This window comes from Pelmatolapia mariae, linkage group LG16_19 (genome assembly GCF_036321145.2).
Source record: "Pelmatolapia mariae isolate MD_Pm_ZW linkage group LG16_19, Pm_UMD_F_2, whole genome shotgun sequence".
Lineage (NCBI taxonomy): Eukaryota > Metazoa > Chordata > Actinopteri > Cichliformes > Cichlidae > Pelmatolapia > Pelmatolapia mariae.
This window is the reverse complement of record NC_086241.1, coordinates 54527738-54545025: the sequence shown is the minus strand read 5'-3', so window position 1 is coordinate 54545025 and position 17288 is coordinate 54527738. Positions and strand designations below refer to the sequence as shown.

At 39.3% G+C, this 17288-nt stretch overlaps 2 protein-coding genes across 2 annotated transcripts; one reads left to right on the top strand and one right to left on the bottom strand.

Annotated features, from left to right (window-relative positions):
* The first annotated feature begins 699 nt into the window (after positions 1-699).
* On the top strand, positions 700-7306 carry LOC134644076 (kelch domain-containing protein 2-like). The gene is made up of 14 exons (XM_063496775.1): positions 700-826; positions 1453-1734; positions 1829-1908; positions 2008-2125; positions 2266-2378; positions 3608-3692; positions 3885-3968; positions 4897-4977; positions 5125-5183; positions 5413-5522; positions 5612-5684; positions 5778-5865; positions 5951-6003; positions 6082-7306. The coding sequence occupies exons 2-14, from the start codon at positions 1471-1473 to the stop codon at positions 6203-6205; spliced, it is 1332 nt and encodes a 443-aa protein (XP_063352845.1). The 5' UTR covers positions 700-826; positions 1453-1470; the 3' UTR covers positions 6206-7306.
* Positions 7307-7414: 108 nt separating this feature from the next.
* On the bottom strand, positions 7415-17260 carry LOC134644074 (ribosome quality control complex subunit NEMF-like). The gene is made up of 32 exons (XM_063496772.1): positions 17092-17260; positions 16912-16980; positions 15794-15896; positions 15362-15487; positions 15096-15244; positions 14912-14979; positions 14727-14816; positions 14563-14636; positions 14421-14491; positions 14252-14327; positions 14017-14157; positions 13693-13901; positions 13426-13599; positions 13282-13345; positions 12371-12459; positions 12182-12285; positions 12039-12101; positions 11813-11925; positions 10868-10925; positions 10724-10782; positions 10518-10638; positions 10183-10435; positions 10050-10092; positions 9913-9962; positions 9659-9806; positions 9416-9493; positions 9111-9332; positions 8505-8540; positions 8271-8377; positions 8151-8194; positions 7986-8065; positions 7415-7580 (listed from the first exon to the last, which is right to left on the bottom strand). The coding sequence occupies exons 1-32, from the start codon at positions 17148-17150 to the stop codon at positions 7503-7505; spliced, it is 3219 nt and encodes a 1072-aa protein (XP_063352842.1). The 5' UTR covers positions 17151-17260; the 3' UTR covers positions 7415-7502.
* Positions 17261-17288: the final 28 nt, after the last annotated feature.

Sequence of the window (17288 nt, the reverse complement as noted above, 5' to 3'; positions counted from 1 at the left end):
TTTTATGCTTTGTACTGAACTTTCTGACCTTTTTGTGTCTATGCATTGAATTGCAACTTGAACCATCCTGAGTAGTCGGTAGCATTAAGTTAATAAAATTATCAACTCCTATCTGTTTTACTCTCTACAGTCACCATACCATAGCTTTGTAAAATATGTTTTTCCAAAATGGTTTCAAAAGGACTGACACATTTTTATATGTGCAACCAATTTTACTCACCTAATGTGCAAGTTAAATACCAAAGAGTGGCTCTTGTGATAGATGCATCCTGTACCTGATACAGGCATATATGCTGTTGGATTTAGCACAGTCAGAGCTTCATGAGTTCTGCTGTAGCCTCTCCCATTCAGCTTGGCTTTTTTTTTTTTAAATAATTTTATCTTTATATAACATCCATTTCATAGAAAACTTTAACGAAACGAAAAGCGTTGTCGCGTTTTGTTCTGCGTTTGGGAGTCTTAAATTTTGGGAGTACTTTTCCACCCTTCTATTAATGAAAACAATTAAATATGGAGACTTTTATTTTGAAAAGAAAAACGTCTCTCCTTTTGATTGTGACCTAATTGTGCGTACCTGTTTCTTATATGAGAGTTGTCCTGTAGCAGTAGTGACTTCTTCGTAGTAGTAGTAATTATAACAATAATAATATAAATAATAAAACCTTTATACAACGTGGGACGGCCTAGCCAGTTAATTCCGACCTTATAAAGATGGTGGATTTAAAAAGTCTGTAATTTCCGGTCGTGCCCCCCAGAAGATTGTGATGACCTTACATAAATGGCGCATTGCTACTGAAATTTGCAAGGAACCCTAGTATCTGACAAGGTAAAGCGATGAAAGGACTGGCTAGATTTTGTGTAGGGCATTTACATTCTGGTTAGTTTAGACATAAACGAGGTAGATGTTATATCTGAGCGGTATTTAGCGCCCAGTTTTCGGTGTGTTTTTCTTCTGCAGAGGGAAATAACTGGTGCTTGCTAGCACGAATTACAGCAAAGCAATTAAGAGAGTTTTAGACAAATATATGAATTAACAGCATTTTGTTAAGCTGTTATTCATTATAAGTCTTCCATGTAATATTAGAGATATGCTTAAATGCCAGCGTTGGGCTAGTAGCCTAAATAGTTAAGGTAGCAAAGTAGGTCAGCATTTGTCGTGCTACTTGCTAACATGATACAATCCGCTGCCATGGTAAATGATGATGTGACTTTGGCCTAGCAACAAGCAAATCTCTACTTGACACAAAGAGAGCATGTTCTATTTTTATGGCTAACTTAAAAAAAACGCATTTTGCTCACGTCCACTGTTTTAAATGTGGGTCATTTCCTTGATTGTTTATGTTTTTGCTTGTTTTAAAGATTATATTTGGCCCGGGATTAACGCGTTAATAGAATAATCCCATTAGCAATAACCTAGACGATTTCTCAGAACTTCACTTCTTGCTTTGATAGGAAACAAAAGAGGCTGGCATGGCAGAGGGAAGGGCAGAGATGGAAGAAGACAGGGGAGATCTGCCCAACGGAGAGGATGACAACGACTCGGATAGAGATGAAGATAACAGATTAGTTGGTTGGATATTACATGAAGATATGGATGAGGACGAGGAAGATGAGGAAGTGGACGATGAGCAGTTATTAGACGCTGAAGCAGTTGAGCAGGACGCCCCAGCTGAGCGCAGTGGTCATATAGCAGTGGTTGATAGAAACATCATGTATGTGTGGGGTGGATACAAGGTATGCTCCTAAACTGCATTGCCATTATGTTTCTGTATCTTTCTGACATTTCCATAATTGTCTAAATTTCACTGTATTCATCCTCCTGAACAAGAATGCTGAAAACCATGGATTCTTCGACTTGTATCTGCCGAGAAACGAGATCTGGACCTACAACATGGAGTCAGGAGTCTGGTGAGGACATCTGCCTTGCAAGCAAATCATACCTCTACTTTGTAATTGTGTACAAAAATAAATATAAACATATATATATTTATTTTTTTCTATTTAAAGGACAAAGCATATAGCTGGAGGTAGCCTCCACACATCGATGTCAGGCAGCTGTGGGGTGTGTGTTGATGGAGTTCTCTACCTTTTCGGGGGGCATCACGCCCGGGGAAACACAAACAAGGTAGGGTGTGACTAGGGTTAGACTAAATTTCCTATCTGCTTCTGGTATTTTTAAATAGGTGCTTGCATCACATTACCTTAAAAACATATCAGCCAGCTGTGCGAGCGGACAGTCTTTACAAAACGTCTTTGCTCGTATAGATCTACCGCCTGCCCTTGAGAACTCCCAGCCTTGTGTGGGAGGAAATGAGGGATCTTAAAGGACTTCCGCCATCATCCAAGGACAAGCTGGGCTGCTGGGTTCAGAAAAACAGGTGACAGGATAAGGGTTTTTGTTTGTGTGTTTGTTTTGGAGGTTTTTTTAATGCAGGTTTTTTTTTTTTTAAATGTAGTTACTCATTGTGCTTGAGAAAATAAGGCTCAGTTTCACCAATCCTTCATTTCTTTTGACAAACATGTTTTTAGATCAACTGTGAAATGTTTTTGTTTCCTATAAAAAGGGTAAAAACAATAGATTGTTCTTGAGTTTACTTGAGAGTAAAATGGCATTAATTTTGACACAATGATGGTCGTTGTTTTAGAAGTTTTATTTCTGTATAGTTTACATACTCTAATTGTAGAAATGAATGTTGTGGTAATTTTTGGCTTTTAATTATTTCTTTTTCCAGGATGGAATGATTGTACGGCATACATCATTAATGACTGAGTGCACAAGTTTGAATTTATTTTGGATTTCCTCTAATCCAAACAGGGTCAAATACATACATACACCCCCGCTTAAAATTTGATAAACTCTCCCTTGACTAGATGCTGTTTCTAGTCATCAATACTTGCTTCATTGTGGACGGTGACACTAGCGCTCCAGCAGTTTCCAGTTCATGGCAGGTTTGAGCCTTGGTGGTTCCTGGGTTGTTCGTAAACATCCTAACCAATTTCCTCTTATCTGAAGGTGACAGTTTGCTTCTTCCTCTAGACACTGGACAAAGTGATGACACATCTGAATGTGTGTGAATCTAAAATTTTCCTTCTTATATCTTCGCTGATATCCTTGAAGTTTCACATTGTTCTGAGTATTGGTCAATCCAATGACTGCTGTCAGGCAAATCCTTTTCAATGCTGCACATAGAAACTACCCGTTGTAGTCAATCACGATCACCAATGAGGCCTTTGGCTCCAGAGCCACTTATTAAAAGATTTAAGTGTGTGTGTGTGTGTGTGTGTGTACACATATATATATATATATATATATATATATATATATACACACACACACACACACACACACACATATGTTTGAGCTTGTATGTATACTTCTGACACTGTGTGGATTAGAGATTTGTTTGTTTTTTAAAGTCATTAAAGATACATGTACAATCCTTCCACGCTGGAAAAACAGTCCAAAGAAATCATTAAAAGTCCAGAGTTCATGCTCATGATGAATCTATGGTAATTTCTGATCACAACACAATGAGAAATGCTTAAGAGAGATCATTTCTGTAAGATCTTAAATATGTATGTAAATAATTTGTCTGAATGATTGCAGAATTATATACTTTGGGGGCTATGGCTACTCTGCACAGGGCGCTCATCGAGGGACTTTTGAATATGATGAATCGTCTTCTCTTGTGGTCTGTAAAAACAAAAATCTTATGACAAATGATGCATTTAAACAAAACTATTATAAAATTATGTCTTGAAATCCATTACATGCTGCTTTTGCTAATTAAATGTACTTTTAATAGCTGGAGCTTATTGAATAATTATGGCTTAATATCTAAATGTATCCCTCTGCCTTGTCCCCTTTGTTTTCACCGCTACAGTGGGACAGCCCTGGGCGAGGCTGGAACAACCACATCCATATCCTGGATCTGGAGACATCAACGTGGAGTCAGCCAATTACCACGGTAAAAACACTTCCTTACAACTTCAGCACATTCGATTTTATGCATACACACAAATGGATGTATCACATTGCCCTGCAGTAAAACTTGGAAACATCCTCTGTAATCAAACAGCCTCTCCCTTTTTCTTCTAATTAAAAAAAAAAAAAAGAGAGAGAGATCTTAGTGATCTTTAAACAGTATTTTCTTCTTTTTTTTTCTTTTTTTTTTAAACCTGTCCCGTTTGGTTCTTTTGCCATCAGAATTATTGTCTAAAGGCGAAGAAAGATGCCCAACGGATTTACTTTACCAAATGGACCATCCCAGCCTTGCCGTAATGGTCCATTTGATTTACCTTTTATTGTTTATTTTATTTTATTTTATTTTATTTTATTTTATTTTATTTTATTTTTTTTACTTGCTAGATACAGGACAGGGGAAAAGAAAAGGGAGAAAGAAAGAGGGGGGAAAAAACAAAACAAAACAAAAAAAAACAGCGGAGAAGAGGGACGGGGATAAAGGGCAAAAAACAAAAACCAACAAAATAAGCAGACAAAAAATACATATATCGATCACCTGTTGAGAAAGAAAAAAGAAAACAAGCAGAAGAAAACGAGAGTAATAGAATAAACAACATCACAATGATATATGGGAATATAACACTAAATACTTAATATTAAACATTATTGTGCAGCACGTAAGATCGACAGCGCACAGTGTGCTTTGAGGTAGGAGCCAAAAAGGGTGTAGTTTGTGTGTGTGATCACCTGTGTGTACACCTGTGAGCATGAGCGCGCTTGTATTTAAAAGGTTCCTTAATGTAATGATCTGCTAGAGGGTGTGGGGGGCCACAGTCCCATCCTCCAGGGCATGAAGCAGGTATGGAGGAGATCAATACTCCAGACATCCATTAAACAGTATTTTCAATTTGTCTTGGTTTGGCCTGATGCAGGGGGACACTCCTTCACCCAGAGCAGCTCATGCCTGCGCAACAGTTGGCAACAGAGGCTATGTGTTTGGTGGCCGATACAAGGTAAGCATGGGCAAAAAGTGAGATTTCAAATCAAAGCATCACTTTTCTTCTTTTTTTCCACTCCTAAATTATGTGCATAAGTGTGTGCGCTCATTTGAAGATAAAGATGTTTTCAAAATAAACAAATGTACTTTGTTTTGTTCACAGAACTACAGATTAAATGACCTGTACTATCTTGACCTGGACACGTGGGAGTGGCATGAAATGTAAGTGCTTCTTAATGTGCTGTGGTATGTAATACACACTATAAAGGTTTTTATTAATCAGATCATACATATTATACGGATTATAGCAAAGGTTTTGAATTGAATCTTCTTTTTCTTTTTTTTTTTAATATCACGTTTCTAATTGCAAGACTATCTGATCGTGTGCACCGAGTTATCCACCTTTGCTCTGCACGGTTATTCCCCTGTGACCCACTCTGCCTTGCTCTAGGAACGTTCCCCAGCAAGGTCCAGTGGGCCGTTCCTGGCACTCCTTCACTCCTGTGTCACCAGACCACATCTTCCTATTTGGAGGTTTCACCACAGACAGGGAGACGTTGAGTGAGTCAGACACTCGACCTCAAGGAGCAAATAATCAGAGGTCCTAAAATAATACCTGATCTCAAAGAGATTATTTTTCTGTCTTTTAGGTGATGCTTGGCTGTACAGTGTGAGCAAAAATGAATGGAAGCCGTTCAAACACAGTCACACAGAGAGCCCCAGGTGACCATCTCACGTTACTGTGAACAGTTGGCAGTGCGCTGGCAGTTTTTCCTGAGCTAAAATGTGGACAATGTTTGACTTTGTCATTTTTAGGCTGTGGCACACAGCGTGCGCTGGTCCAGACGGCGAAGTGTTTGTGTTCGGAGGGTGTGCCAACAACCTGCTGTCGCACCACAGAGCTGTAAGATAGTCATCATATCTCAATTTAACATTCAGTTAATGCAAATTTTCACTTGGTGAATTTGATTTTTTCCTCCACTTCACAGGCACACAGCAATGACCTGCTGGTTTTCAATGTTCAGCCCAAATCATTAGTTCGGTGAGTGCATACAGATTTGAAATCCATTTCAATTTATTTTGCCATCATGTCGCGTTCATCTAACTCTCCAATTTCCAGGTTCTGCATGGAGACCATCCTTCAGCACAGGGAGCGTTTGTCTAGCTACTGGGACTGTTTGCCTAAACACCTCCTGCACAGCCTCAAACAGAGAATGGCACGTGTCAATACACTGGGCTCTTAGTTTAAGAGGACAATTAGAGGACAATATGTATGCGTGGAAGGGATACATGCTTTCTGAAAGCAGGTAGTCCTTTTCATGTGAGTGGATACTTTCATACATAAAAACCTCTCCAGGGAATGCTGAACGGCTTCGGATTTGTTAGAAATGCGTCCCACCTGACGCATGAAGGTTCACAGGCCATCCTCAAAACTGTTAATCACCTTATAGATGTTGCCGGGACAACCATCATTGCTGAGTGGTGGTGATGCGATAGCACATAAGAGGAGAAACCTCTCACTACTTTTGGGATTAGCTTTTTCTTTTTTTTTCTCTCTCTCTCTAAACGTTCTTTGCCCATCTTAATTTTGATGAGTCATTTCGACAGTAGTGATGAAAAGCTTAAATGACGGCGTCGTTTTCTGTCTAGATTAGATGCGTCTTATAACGACAAACGTGAACTAAAAGGACAGAAAACCTCTGCTCTCATGTTTCAACCTGAGAAGCTGTCCATGTTAAATGTAACTTCCTCAAGGTTTGGGGAGATGGATCAAATTCTCAAACAGGATTTTCTCAAAAAAACAAAACTTAAATTCATTAAGACAGTGATTCCGTATCAAACAACAAATTAAAAATAAGTTTGCTGTAATTATTACTATAATTTTTGAGAATATCTTGAATACAGTGTTTATTGATGTTGAATGATTTTCCTAAGTTCTCACAGACCTAAAACTCGTGCTTTATGCTACACATGACTATCTACTTTAAGGCACAGAAATGCTAACTTTAAGTTTTTATGTGTATATATGATTATTTATATAATTCTGTGTGTGTGTGTGTGTGTGTGTGTGTGTGTGTGTGTGTGATTCTGTACTTTCAAAGAGGCTTTTAAAGCCTGAAATTGGAGAAAATAAATTGTTGAAAGTGGCTACTGTAGCATACGAACTTAATTTAATCAATAACTCACTGTAAGTTTATTGGGGCTGCGGCTTTGTTTGGAATTGCCTGGTTTGCACAAAATTCCCTTGATTGATTTAGTTTTTCTTTTTAAGTGTGGGATTAAAAAGGCATATTATTACTGCAATGCATAATTTGTACTCAGAAAATAAACACATGACATATTCAGCTTTGTTACATGTTGTGGTTCACCAAATACAATCTCAAAAATTCTGAAAAAAGGGCACACCACTGACAAATAACCACCCATGCCCGAAATATAGGTGAAGTCGGCAGAGTCTCAGTGAACCGGACTGAGGTGCAGTTCCATGCTGAAGAAATGCTGTAAATTTCAAAAGTCTCGCCGGCTCGTGTCTTCTATCCTTCATTTTTTCTTGGCAGCCAGCAGGTTTGGAGCAGACACCTTGACTTTTCCCGGCATGTTTCTGGATAGGTCAGAATCCTGCGGCACAGCGTCGTGAGAAAAGGGACAGTTTGAATTGTAACTCAAGGGAAAACTGCTACCATGCCATAACAGTTTCAAACAGTTATAGATAAGATTATTCTATTTTTACAGTTTGTTGGGTGGAAAATGTGAAGTAAAAAAAAAAAACCCCTGAAACATCTGTTTGACCCTAAATGTAATCCAATAAAGATTCAGCAGCAGGTGAGATGACAGTGTGCTGAAGTTCATTCATTTTAATCTCATGAAATGGCTACAAGTGAGGCGACTTTATTAAAATGCTTCTTATTTTGTGACTAGATTGTAGTTATTTTCTAATGGATACTAACTATATAATTTTAGCAATACAAATTAACAGAAAGCACTCTTTTTAAAGGCAAGAATAGTTTGGGGGGTTTTTTGTACCTTGACGCTGCGGAACAGGTCTTTTTCTCTTGGTGACACCTCTTTGGCTTTCATGAAGCTGAACACTGCAGTGCGTGCAGCTGGTAGGAACACGAACAAGAATTTGCCATCAGCTTGAAAGAAACTATCTTTACAGTAATGTCAGTCAAAAGCTTTCTGAGTTACCTTTGCCTTTTTTCTGAGAACCTGGTGTCAGTTTCACTTTGTGTCTGCAGAAGACAAACAAGCAGTTAGGCTTTGGTCTCTTCAATTTGACTAATACAAGGAAAAGCTGATAACACTCACTTGTAGTTGGAAAGAGCAGTGTACGGAGCGCAGACTGGCACTGCAAACAGCAACACATCCTCCGGATGCGGCTGGCCTGTTAGAGAGGTGAGCAGATTCTCTGCTTCCTAAAGTAACAGACAAAAAAAATCCTTTAAAATAAAGCTATTCTTTTTAGTAGTATTTTTAAAGGGCACACAGATTTCTTTTTTAGGATTAATAATCCATATTTAAATATTTATACTGCAAACTTACCTCTGCTCCAGGATTGTCCTGGTCCACCTCATCTTCCTGAAAGAGAAGAAAGCATTGTTGAACCTTTCCAGCTACCAGTCTGTGGCCATGAGTCACCAAAAAGCCACAGATAGGTTCGTTTTAAATACAGTATTGTGTAAAAGTCTTGAGCTACTCTTAATTTCTTTATATGTTTCTTCTAAGGAGGCAGACTTTGATTATTTTTTTAAAGTAATCTCAAGCAAGCAGCTTTTTCATTCATTTTCAGTCTGGTCTTTGTACCAGACCATTTTTGTTTGTTAAGCCACTTAATGATGACCTATGAATCATTTAAGCACAGAAAAACACACCAAACTCAAGGGACGAACCATTGATGTGTCTACACATAACAGACAATTTAATGAGAAGAACTAATTTTGTTACAGATCTGAAAGTAATTTCCTTTTTGAGGTTTTAGAAAGACCTCAAAGTCTTTCAACAACCTTAAATGTGCTTGTTTTTGCCTTATATGCTAATATATACACACCTATTTCAACATCAGTATTAAGAACCTGTGTGTTTTATTTGCAGATAACTCTGTAAACATAATCAGATATTATACATACACATACTGAATCCTTTCATTACCTTATCCTCCTGTTCTGCAGCACCTCCCTCCTCTCCGGGCTGCCTCTTCTCCTCTTCCTCCTCCTCCCCTCCACCCAGCTCTGCTTTCTTCCCAGCAGTCTCCACATTACGAGCTTTCTGATGTTGTTTCTGAGCGGCCGGTTTCCTGACGGGCTCCTCTTTCCCCTTCCCTTTCTTTCCTTTCTTCCCTTTATCTTTCTCCTCCTTCGTCGAACCAGCTGACTAAGGAAGCAAAGCAGCTGAAATGTTATTTACTGTGACACCATCAAGAACCACGTGCACAGGGTTTTTCTATTCATTCTCACCCCAAGTAGCTGCATCATCAGCTCTCTGTCCTCTTCATCCTGATCTTTATACTTTTCTTTGATCTTCTTCAGTTTGTTCTGTAATGACAAAAGAGTGTGGCTGGTACCTTTAGCCCATTTTTAAAACTAAATGTAATCTTATAATCTTCTCATTTAGTAAAACTTCAGCTCTCAATTAAAAAAAAAAAAACCTCTGATGCTTGCACAGCACAAAAAAATGCTGACTTCATCTATCTGTCTCACCTTTTGACCTCTCTTTAACGGCTGCTGAGAGGGTCCACTGCCACTTTTGGACCCCTGATCCCCCACCGGTCCACCGGATGACTTGTCAGGCTTCTCCTCAGTCTCACAGCCCTCCTGTTTCTGCTGCTGCTTCTTCTTCTTCTCTTCTCTAAGGGAGGAGGCAAAAACACAGCGACTGGTCACCCTTCTCTGCTCATGCTGTCATCATCCGCTTGTAATATAAAACTGGATTTTCATTTGGGTTATACGCTCACCTTCTCTGCTTGGCAGTCATGTGTTTTTTCCCCTGTGAATCTACATCATCCTGAAAGTTAATGAATAAAAAATTGCTATTTATTGTACTTTAAATGAGATGAAAAAAACTTAAATGTCCAAAGATGGTAATATTTGCCTGAGCAGTTGTTTCTTTTTTGAAGCCGGCATTCTGGGAGCTCCTAGAAATAAGGAGAAATGTTATTAAAGTACTTTTAATTCTGCAAATATACATCTGTTTGGCTTTTCTTTTGCTTGGTTAGTGGTACTACCTGCTGGGTTGTAAATGAGAGAGGGTGATGGTCGTATCTGGAAAGCTGAATTCTTCACTCTCTTCATTCTCTTTATCCATACCACTATCACTCCGCTCTGACACCTTCTCTCCTGTATCTGCTGCAGAGTCTACTTCTCCACTCGCGCCATCATCCTCCTCCTCTGTGTCGTCCTCCTTTTTCACCTCCACCTCCTTGGTCTCTCCATCGTCTGCTCTTTCTTCACCCTGATCTTCATTACTGCTGTCATCCCCTAGAAAGGCAGCAGAAATGGCTCAACAAATGCATATAGATAGATATAGACAGAAATTACATCATTGATGGCTTCTTCCTACCTATGAGCTCCTCTCCCTCATCTAATAGCTCGGCAGTTCTGGATGTGGCCTCCTCCATGTCTTCCTCTACGGTTCTCACCTTCCTCTCCCCTTGGTGCCGAAACACACTCTGATCATCCACCTGTAAAAAGCAGAAGAGACATTAGTGAATTCTTTACAAATGATAAAGGCTTGAAAATACACTCACAGCTAGTGATGGTACTCACCTTGAAGAGGAACCCAAAGCCCATAATTAAGTAAGAAGGTGGCAGAAAATTTTTCTTTCCTAAGGGAAAAAAATTACAAAAATGAGTCCCATCTGATCTCTTTGTAGTCGGTCTTTCGTGCATTCGAATTCTGCTTTTTGATACCTCTGATCATGAAGCTTCCAGTTGTCAAGTACTCGCCAGTGGGAGCAGTTTTAGACACCTGGGGGAGAAAAAACACATAATACCACTTATCAATAATAATAAACAATTATACTATAAAAAACACCACATGCCTGTAAGTTCAAAGGTCCCAGAGAGTGTTTAGACTTTAGTATGGAGCCATTTTGTGAGTGTATCCCTGATTTAATTACTGCAGTCTTTGGCTGCTAACAGGATAGCTGCTTTAAAACTAACATATCTGTGAGTAGCTTCTCATTTCTTAAACAGCCATGTCCAAAGACATATCAAAATACATAATTACTGGCCTGCTTCAAGCAAAGGAAACAAGTAAGGAAACTACAGAAACTACAATAACCTGGAGAGATAGTGGTTAAGAGGGATTGTAATCAGTGATCGCATATCAAATCAGAAAAATACAACAGAAGAGCTCACAGCTTTGATTAATAGTGAAAGTAAGAACATTTCCATGCGGACAATGGAAAGACAACTCGAGACTAAAGAATTAAATTAGGAAAACCACTTATCAGTGTAGCTAATAGGGAAAGGAGGCTTCAGAGTGCTAGGGAGCATAAAGATTGGACTCTGGAGCAATGAGGAAAAGGTCATGTGGTCTGATAAGGCCTGTCCTGAAGTGATGGGTGCGTCAGGGTAAGAAGCAAGGCGGATGAGGTGATTCACTCATCGTGCCCAGTGCCTACCACAGAAGCTTGTGGGACAATGTTATGATCTGAGGCTGTGTCAGTTGGTCAGGTCTAGATTCACCAATGAGGCCAGCTGACTATCTAAATGCACTGAATCACCAGGTTTTTCCTTCTCTGATAGCGCCTGTATATTCCAAAATGATAATGTCATGATTCATTGGGATGAATCATATCACTCTCCTCAATGATACATACATAAAAAACATGAAGAGTTTTCTAGACTCACCTGATGATGATGAACCCACCAAGCACTGGTGACAATCTTGGCATCCCAAGCAGCACTGTAGCACACAGCCATGGTGCCAGCTTCTGTCAGAGTACGGGGAGGGATGGGATTCCCTGGAGCAAGATGATGAGCAAGTGGAGGGTGTAAGGAGAAACTAGTTTAACTCAGAGAAACCTAAACTAACTTAGTGGGGAAAAATGCATTGAAAGATGCATTTTAAGTTTACCTGAGGGGTTTTTGATGACACAACTAGTTGCTCCATGGAGGTCAGCATGAACATAGATGTCACCTGAGAAAGTATAGAACAAGTGATAAATCAGATTTTGACAGTATTTATTTTCCAAGAGAAGTGTGTAGAAGCTTCCTTACCAGCCCGGAGGTACCGTTTAACGATCATCTCGTTCTGCTGCTGGTCCCTTCCTGCAATGACGAGATAGTTCTCGGAGCTGATGAACCACAAGAACTTTTCAAACCTGCCAAACGGGAACAGACAGTTAAAGCAGAGTCAACAGATCAAGCACATTATAAAGTTTGCACACATACGCATCCATGTCTTACCAGTAGACTTTCCTGGCCTTCTGAATGGTGGTGACTGTCTGGACTTCTTTCAGGGTCTGCTGTGTTTTTTTCTCAGCTGATTTCATGGCCTTTAGTGACATTAAGTTAGAAAAATTATCAGTAAAATCTAAATTTAAGTATAAGAGTATAAAGTATGTTATTCTGTTATTTCACAACAGATGTAGCCTCAAGGCACTTTATTGTAGCGTAAAGACCCGGCATTAGTAGAAAGAAACTCATACAATCAGTTGACCCCTTGTGAGCAAGCACTGTTCACAGTGGGAAGGAAAAACTCTCTTTTAACAGGAAGAAACCGCCAACATATCCAGGTACAGGGAGGAGCAGCCATCTGTCGTGACTGGTTGGGGGTATGGGGGAAAAATAAAAAGAGCAATTGTATTTATGATTAAATACAGCAGTGGTGTACAAACACATGGGAAGCAAAAAGAGATGAGTAAAGAAGAGCTGAAGGTGACGGCTGGTCGGCTTGTGTACATTCCATTCTCCACTGCAATTAGTACCAGGTCATATGTCAATCAGTGGTAGCATTTTATTCAATGGTGGTCACTTCAGTCGCCCCATCTCAGAAGAGATAAAAGTGTATCTCAGGTCACGCCTACCTCCCATTACCAGTGGTATCATGCGCTTTGTACAGTCAGTGGTTCAGGGTAACCTGATCCAGCCCTAACTATAAGCTTTACTAAAGCAGGAAAGTTTTAAGTCTAATCTTAAAAGTAGAGAAAGTGTCTTGGCTCCCCCCCATAAAAAAAAACTGGGAGTTGGTTCCACAGGAGAGTTTTTTAATGCATAAGAAAACAACGTTCCTTAGAAGAACAGATCCGGATCTTGCTTCCTGCTGATCGTACAATCACATCATGGCATATGGAAAAATGAAAAGACAGTTTTCTTACTTTATCTGCTGCTTCAATGGTTTTCTGTTCCTTTTTTTCAGCGCTGCGTTTGGAGTCGTAGTACCTAAAAAAAAACACAATAATAAAGTCTATCAACTTTCGACACATAATGCATTATTGTGTGCACATCACACATCAACCTACTTTTTGGCATTGGCATAAGCAGACAGCCCAAGATCCACATCCACCAACATGGGTTTGTTCCTCTGCAGCTTCTTGTTCTGTCCTTTGTCTTTATTTTTGTTTTTCTTCCCTTTCGTTTCCACGATTTCTTTCTTTTCTTCCTCTTCCTGATCCTCCTCAGAAATATACGGATTCCTGGATGTGACACAACACAATGCCGCGTATATCAATCTGACTTCACATAAAAATTACGACAGTTAAGTTCATTGCTTATTGGGGTGATCTCACTTTAAAAGCATGGTGATGTGGTTGGTCTGCAGCTTGAGCTCTTTGATGGCACAGGCCACGGGGTCTCCAGCAGCTTGTGCTTCTTTGACAAGAACACCGATCTCAGTCCAGTCCACCTGATTGGCCAGTGCGCTGCGCACCACCTGCAGCGCCCTCTCCACCACAGGCAGGTTCATCTCCACTAGTTCACCCTTTATTCTGTCCACCTCCTGCAGCGCACAAAACGAGATTTCAGCAAAGTCACGATCAGCTGAGTGGTTATTGTCCTCGACATCTCCTTGTGCATACAAGCAAGAATTATTATGTAAAGCCTTTGCTGCTAACCTGTGCTTGGTGCAGGGCCTCCAACCTCTGCTCATGGTCCTTCTTAACATTTTCCAGCTTTTTCAGAGCCTGTTTCTCCTGCTGCAAGGCCTTCAAGTCAATTTTTTGACTCTCCATCTTGGAAAAAAACTCATCTACTGCCTGTGTCAGATTATTGTGGTGGATTAGTCTTTATTTTTCTTGAAAAAATAACTTAATTATTATCCCCCAGGTATGTAGCTGCGCTAACATGTACCTTGTCAAAGGTATCAAACTCCAAATAGGGGCTTTTTGCATGCTGGGCAAAAAGGAATGGATGGAATTCATCGTATCTGCAAGTAGACATCATACACATGAGCTAAACAATCCTTCACTTCACAACCAGATGAAAAAAGGTACCTCTTGATGTAAAAACAGAGTCATACGTGAGAAGCTCTTCGCTGGGTTTGCCAGGAGTTAAACTTGGTTTCTTCTCAGTCTTTTGAATGATGTAACCCTTGTTATAATAAAGAAGAGTTAGTGAATTCAATCAGACTACTACAGAATCTTAATCTAAAAACTGCTTACTTTGCCACTGAAGTTCTCAGTTTTTTCCATGTAAGTTTCTGCAATCTGCATAGCCTCCAGGATTTTAGGAGCAACTGAAGAAAAAAGCAGGGAGACCAAATTTAGTTGGAGATTTATAGAAAAATATAAGAGAAATAAAATAGTCTCTAACTGCCCTACTATACCTTGGACAGAATCAACTTGACTGTCAATTTTGATAGAGCCCGACAGTCCTGCTTCTATCAAACTGTGCTCTATCAGAGTGGCTCCATATGCTGTGGATGCGTTTGGAAAGGAAAAAAAGATTCATAGTCTTTCTACATGTTGAAACAAAAGATTAAACTCGTGTATCTTTTGCCTGGATACTTACGAAGGTGAGGATTCAGGACCCTTTTCACTTGTTCCCCATTTGGTGCTTTGCTAAGGATTTCAGTCAGCCTAAATAAAAAAACAACAATAAATCATTGATATAAGGTTCTGAGTTTTGTTTTGTTTTTTTAACTGAATTTTGAACCATGTTCAGTTTATCCAGAAACTAGTAAAGAGGTCCTTGCCGCTCCAAACTGATGAGAGGTTCGGGGGGTCTGGCGCTCTCCACAGGGTAGCGCTCTCTCACAGCAATCTTAACGTCTTCTGCCTCTGCTGTCCGAAACCTCAGCAGATTCAGGATGGTGTACTCATGATCTGCAAGGATGATGTTACCCTGAAAATGGAGATGAACACCCCGACAAATAGGCATAAACAGATATGCAGTTGCACGTAAGTAACAGGTTTTGAATATGAACATGAAATGTAAGAAGCATCTGAAATGTTTTCTGACCCTGTCATATAGTTCGATAATCAAGTGGTAGGCAGCTTCATCTGAGCCAAACTGGATGTCGACAATCCGGTCAATCCCAAGCTGCTTAATCTGGGTCAGTCGGCGTGTCTTCAGGTGTTTTCGACACTGAAAAAAACCTCTTTAACATCAGTTTCATCACAACAAGTGATCCAAAAACAAACAAACACAAATGTAGTATGTAAATAAATCACAATAACCACAAGTCATTGTAATGACATTTACATTTACTGTACAGATCCATCTATTAGGGACAGGCAAATCAATCCAGTCACTGAATTTGTGCAAGTAAGGATACTAATTAAATTATTTATCCACAGTGAAGCCAATGGGACAATAAACTGATTACATCACAATAAAAATCCTAAAATATCAACACAATTATATTATTTTATGTTTTTTAAATAGTCTTACTTTCATCGCAAACCCTGAAGGCATCATGTTCTTGGGCCATTCAAAGTCTGTGGAATGAATACGAGTCCCAGACTCGATCAGGAGAACAGCTTTGCTGTCAGGCCTGCCGATGCAACACTCTGTTATTCTCACTGATTCAAAGTGCTGGAAACAATTCAGTAAATTTACTGTTTAATTTTAAAGTACTTTACTTGAGTACTTCCATTTCCTGCTCTGGTATCTCATTTCGGAAGGAAAATATCAGTAGTGTGCAAAAGTATTGAGCCATCTGTTATTTCTATATACTTTTCCAAGTATATCAGGCTTTACTGACTGACCTAAGGCTTTCTGGGGCTCTTTCAAAGTTTTCCTTGGAGACTGGTTGCCTTGTTATTTATTTTCAGTCCAGTCCTTGTACCTGACCATTTTCAGAAGAATGTTGGTTTTTGTTGTTGTTTTTTTAGGCACTTGACACTGACCTAACAGGCCAACACATAACTGAGGATAAATGAGTGATATGTCTAAAATTAATTTTAAATTGTATTTTTAACTCTGTTACTAGCAACCTGCCACAAAAGCACACATTTGTTCCAATTTCTGTAGCTGAAGCTATGCAAAATACAGACATCACAGTTTGACGGGCATAAAGTTGTATTTTTCCACTAACAAGGTGATTACTAAGGAACTATTAGTCAAAAGAACAAAAGAAGAATTGGCAAGTTAAAAAAAAAAACTATCTACAGCAGATGAACATCAACTGAAAGAAATGAGGGGTGGCTACTTATGCACAGTATTGTAGATCTCGGCATGATTTCAGAGAGAAAACATGAGATAATTCTTTTGACTTCGAAACATTTATCTGACAGCAGAAGCTACTAAAAAGACTCAGACACACTTGAAACATATTTCCGAAGACGATGCACGGTCGTAGATTAGAATACTGAAGTTTACAAATATATCTTATGATTCACTGAAATCTGGCTACTTGTGTATGAATGCATCAATTGTCATTAGCATAAATTAAATGCAAAACCTAACAGTGTCATTCTGCTGCATAACTATTTTTGTGATATTTCTGTTGTATTTACTAGCTTTATTCATTATAAAAGAGAAAAACTTTCAGAGGACAGTTTTCTTACTTTTGCAAACGGATGAGATACGTCTTGTTGTCGATGTCATACACATTATAGACTCTCATGCCAATGTAGCTGCGGAAGAAAGAGGTAAAACTTCATGAATAACTAAAAGTGTGTGAATATGCAGTGGACAGCCAGTCAGACGAGAGTTAATCTTAGCTTAGCTTAACAACAAGCACCTACTTGGCATTGATCTCGGCAATAACGGCCCTGATATCCACAGTAGTAAATCGTGTTTTCATCGTGATTTTAATTCAGGGTACAGCAACAACAAAAAAAGAACTGTTCAAAGTGATAGGGAAAATATTCACATTTCTACAGCAAAATCGGCAAAGAAAACATGCAGGTAATTCCTGAACATGCGCACATATGGCAGTTTT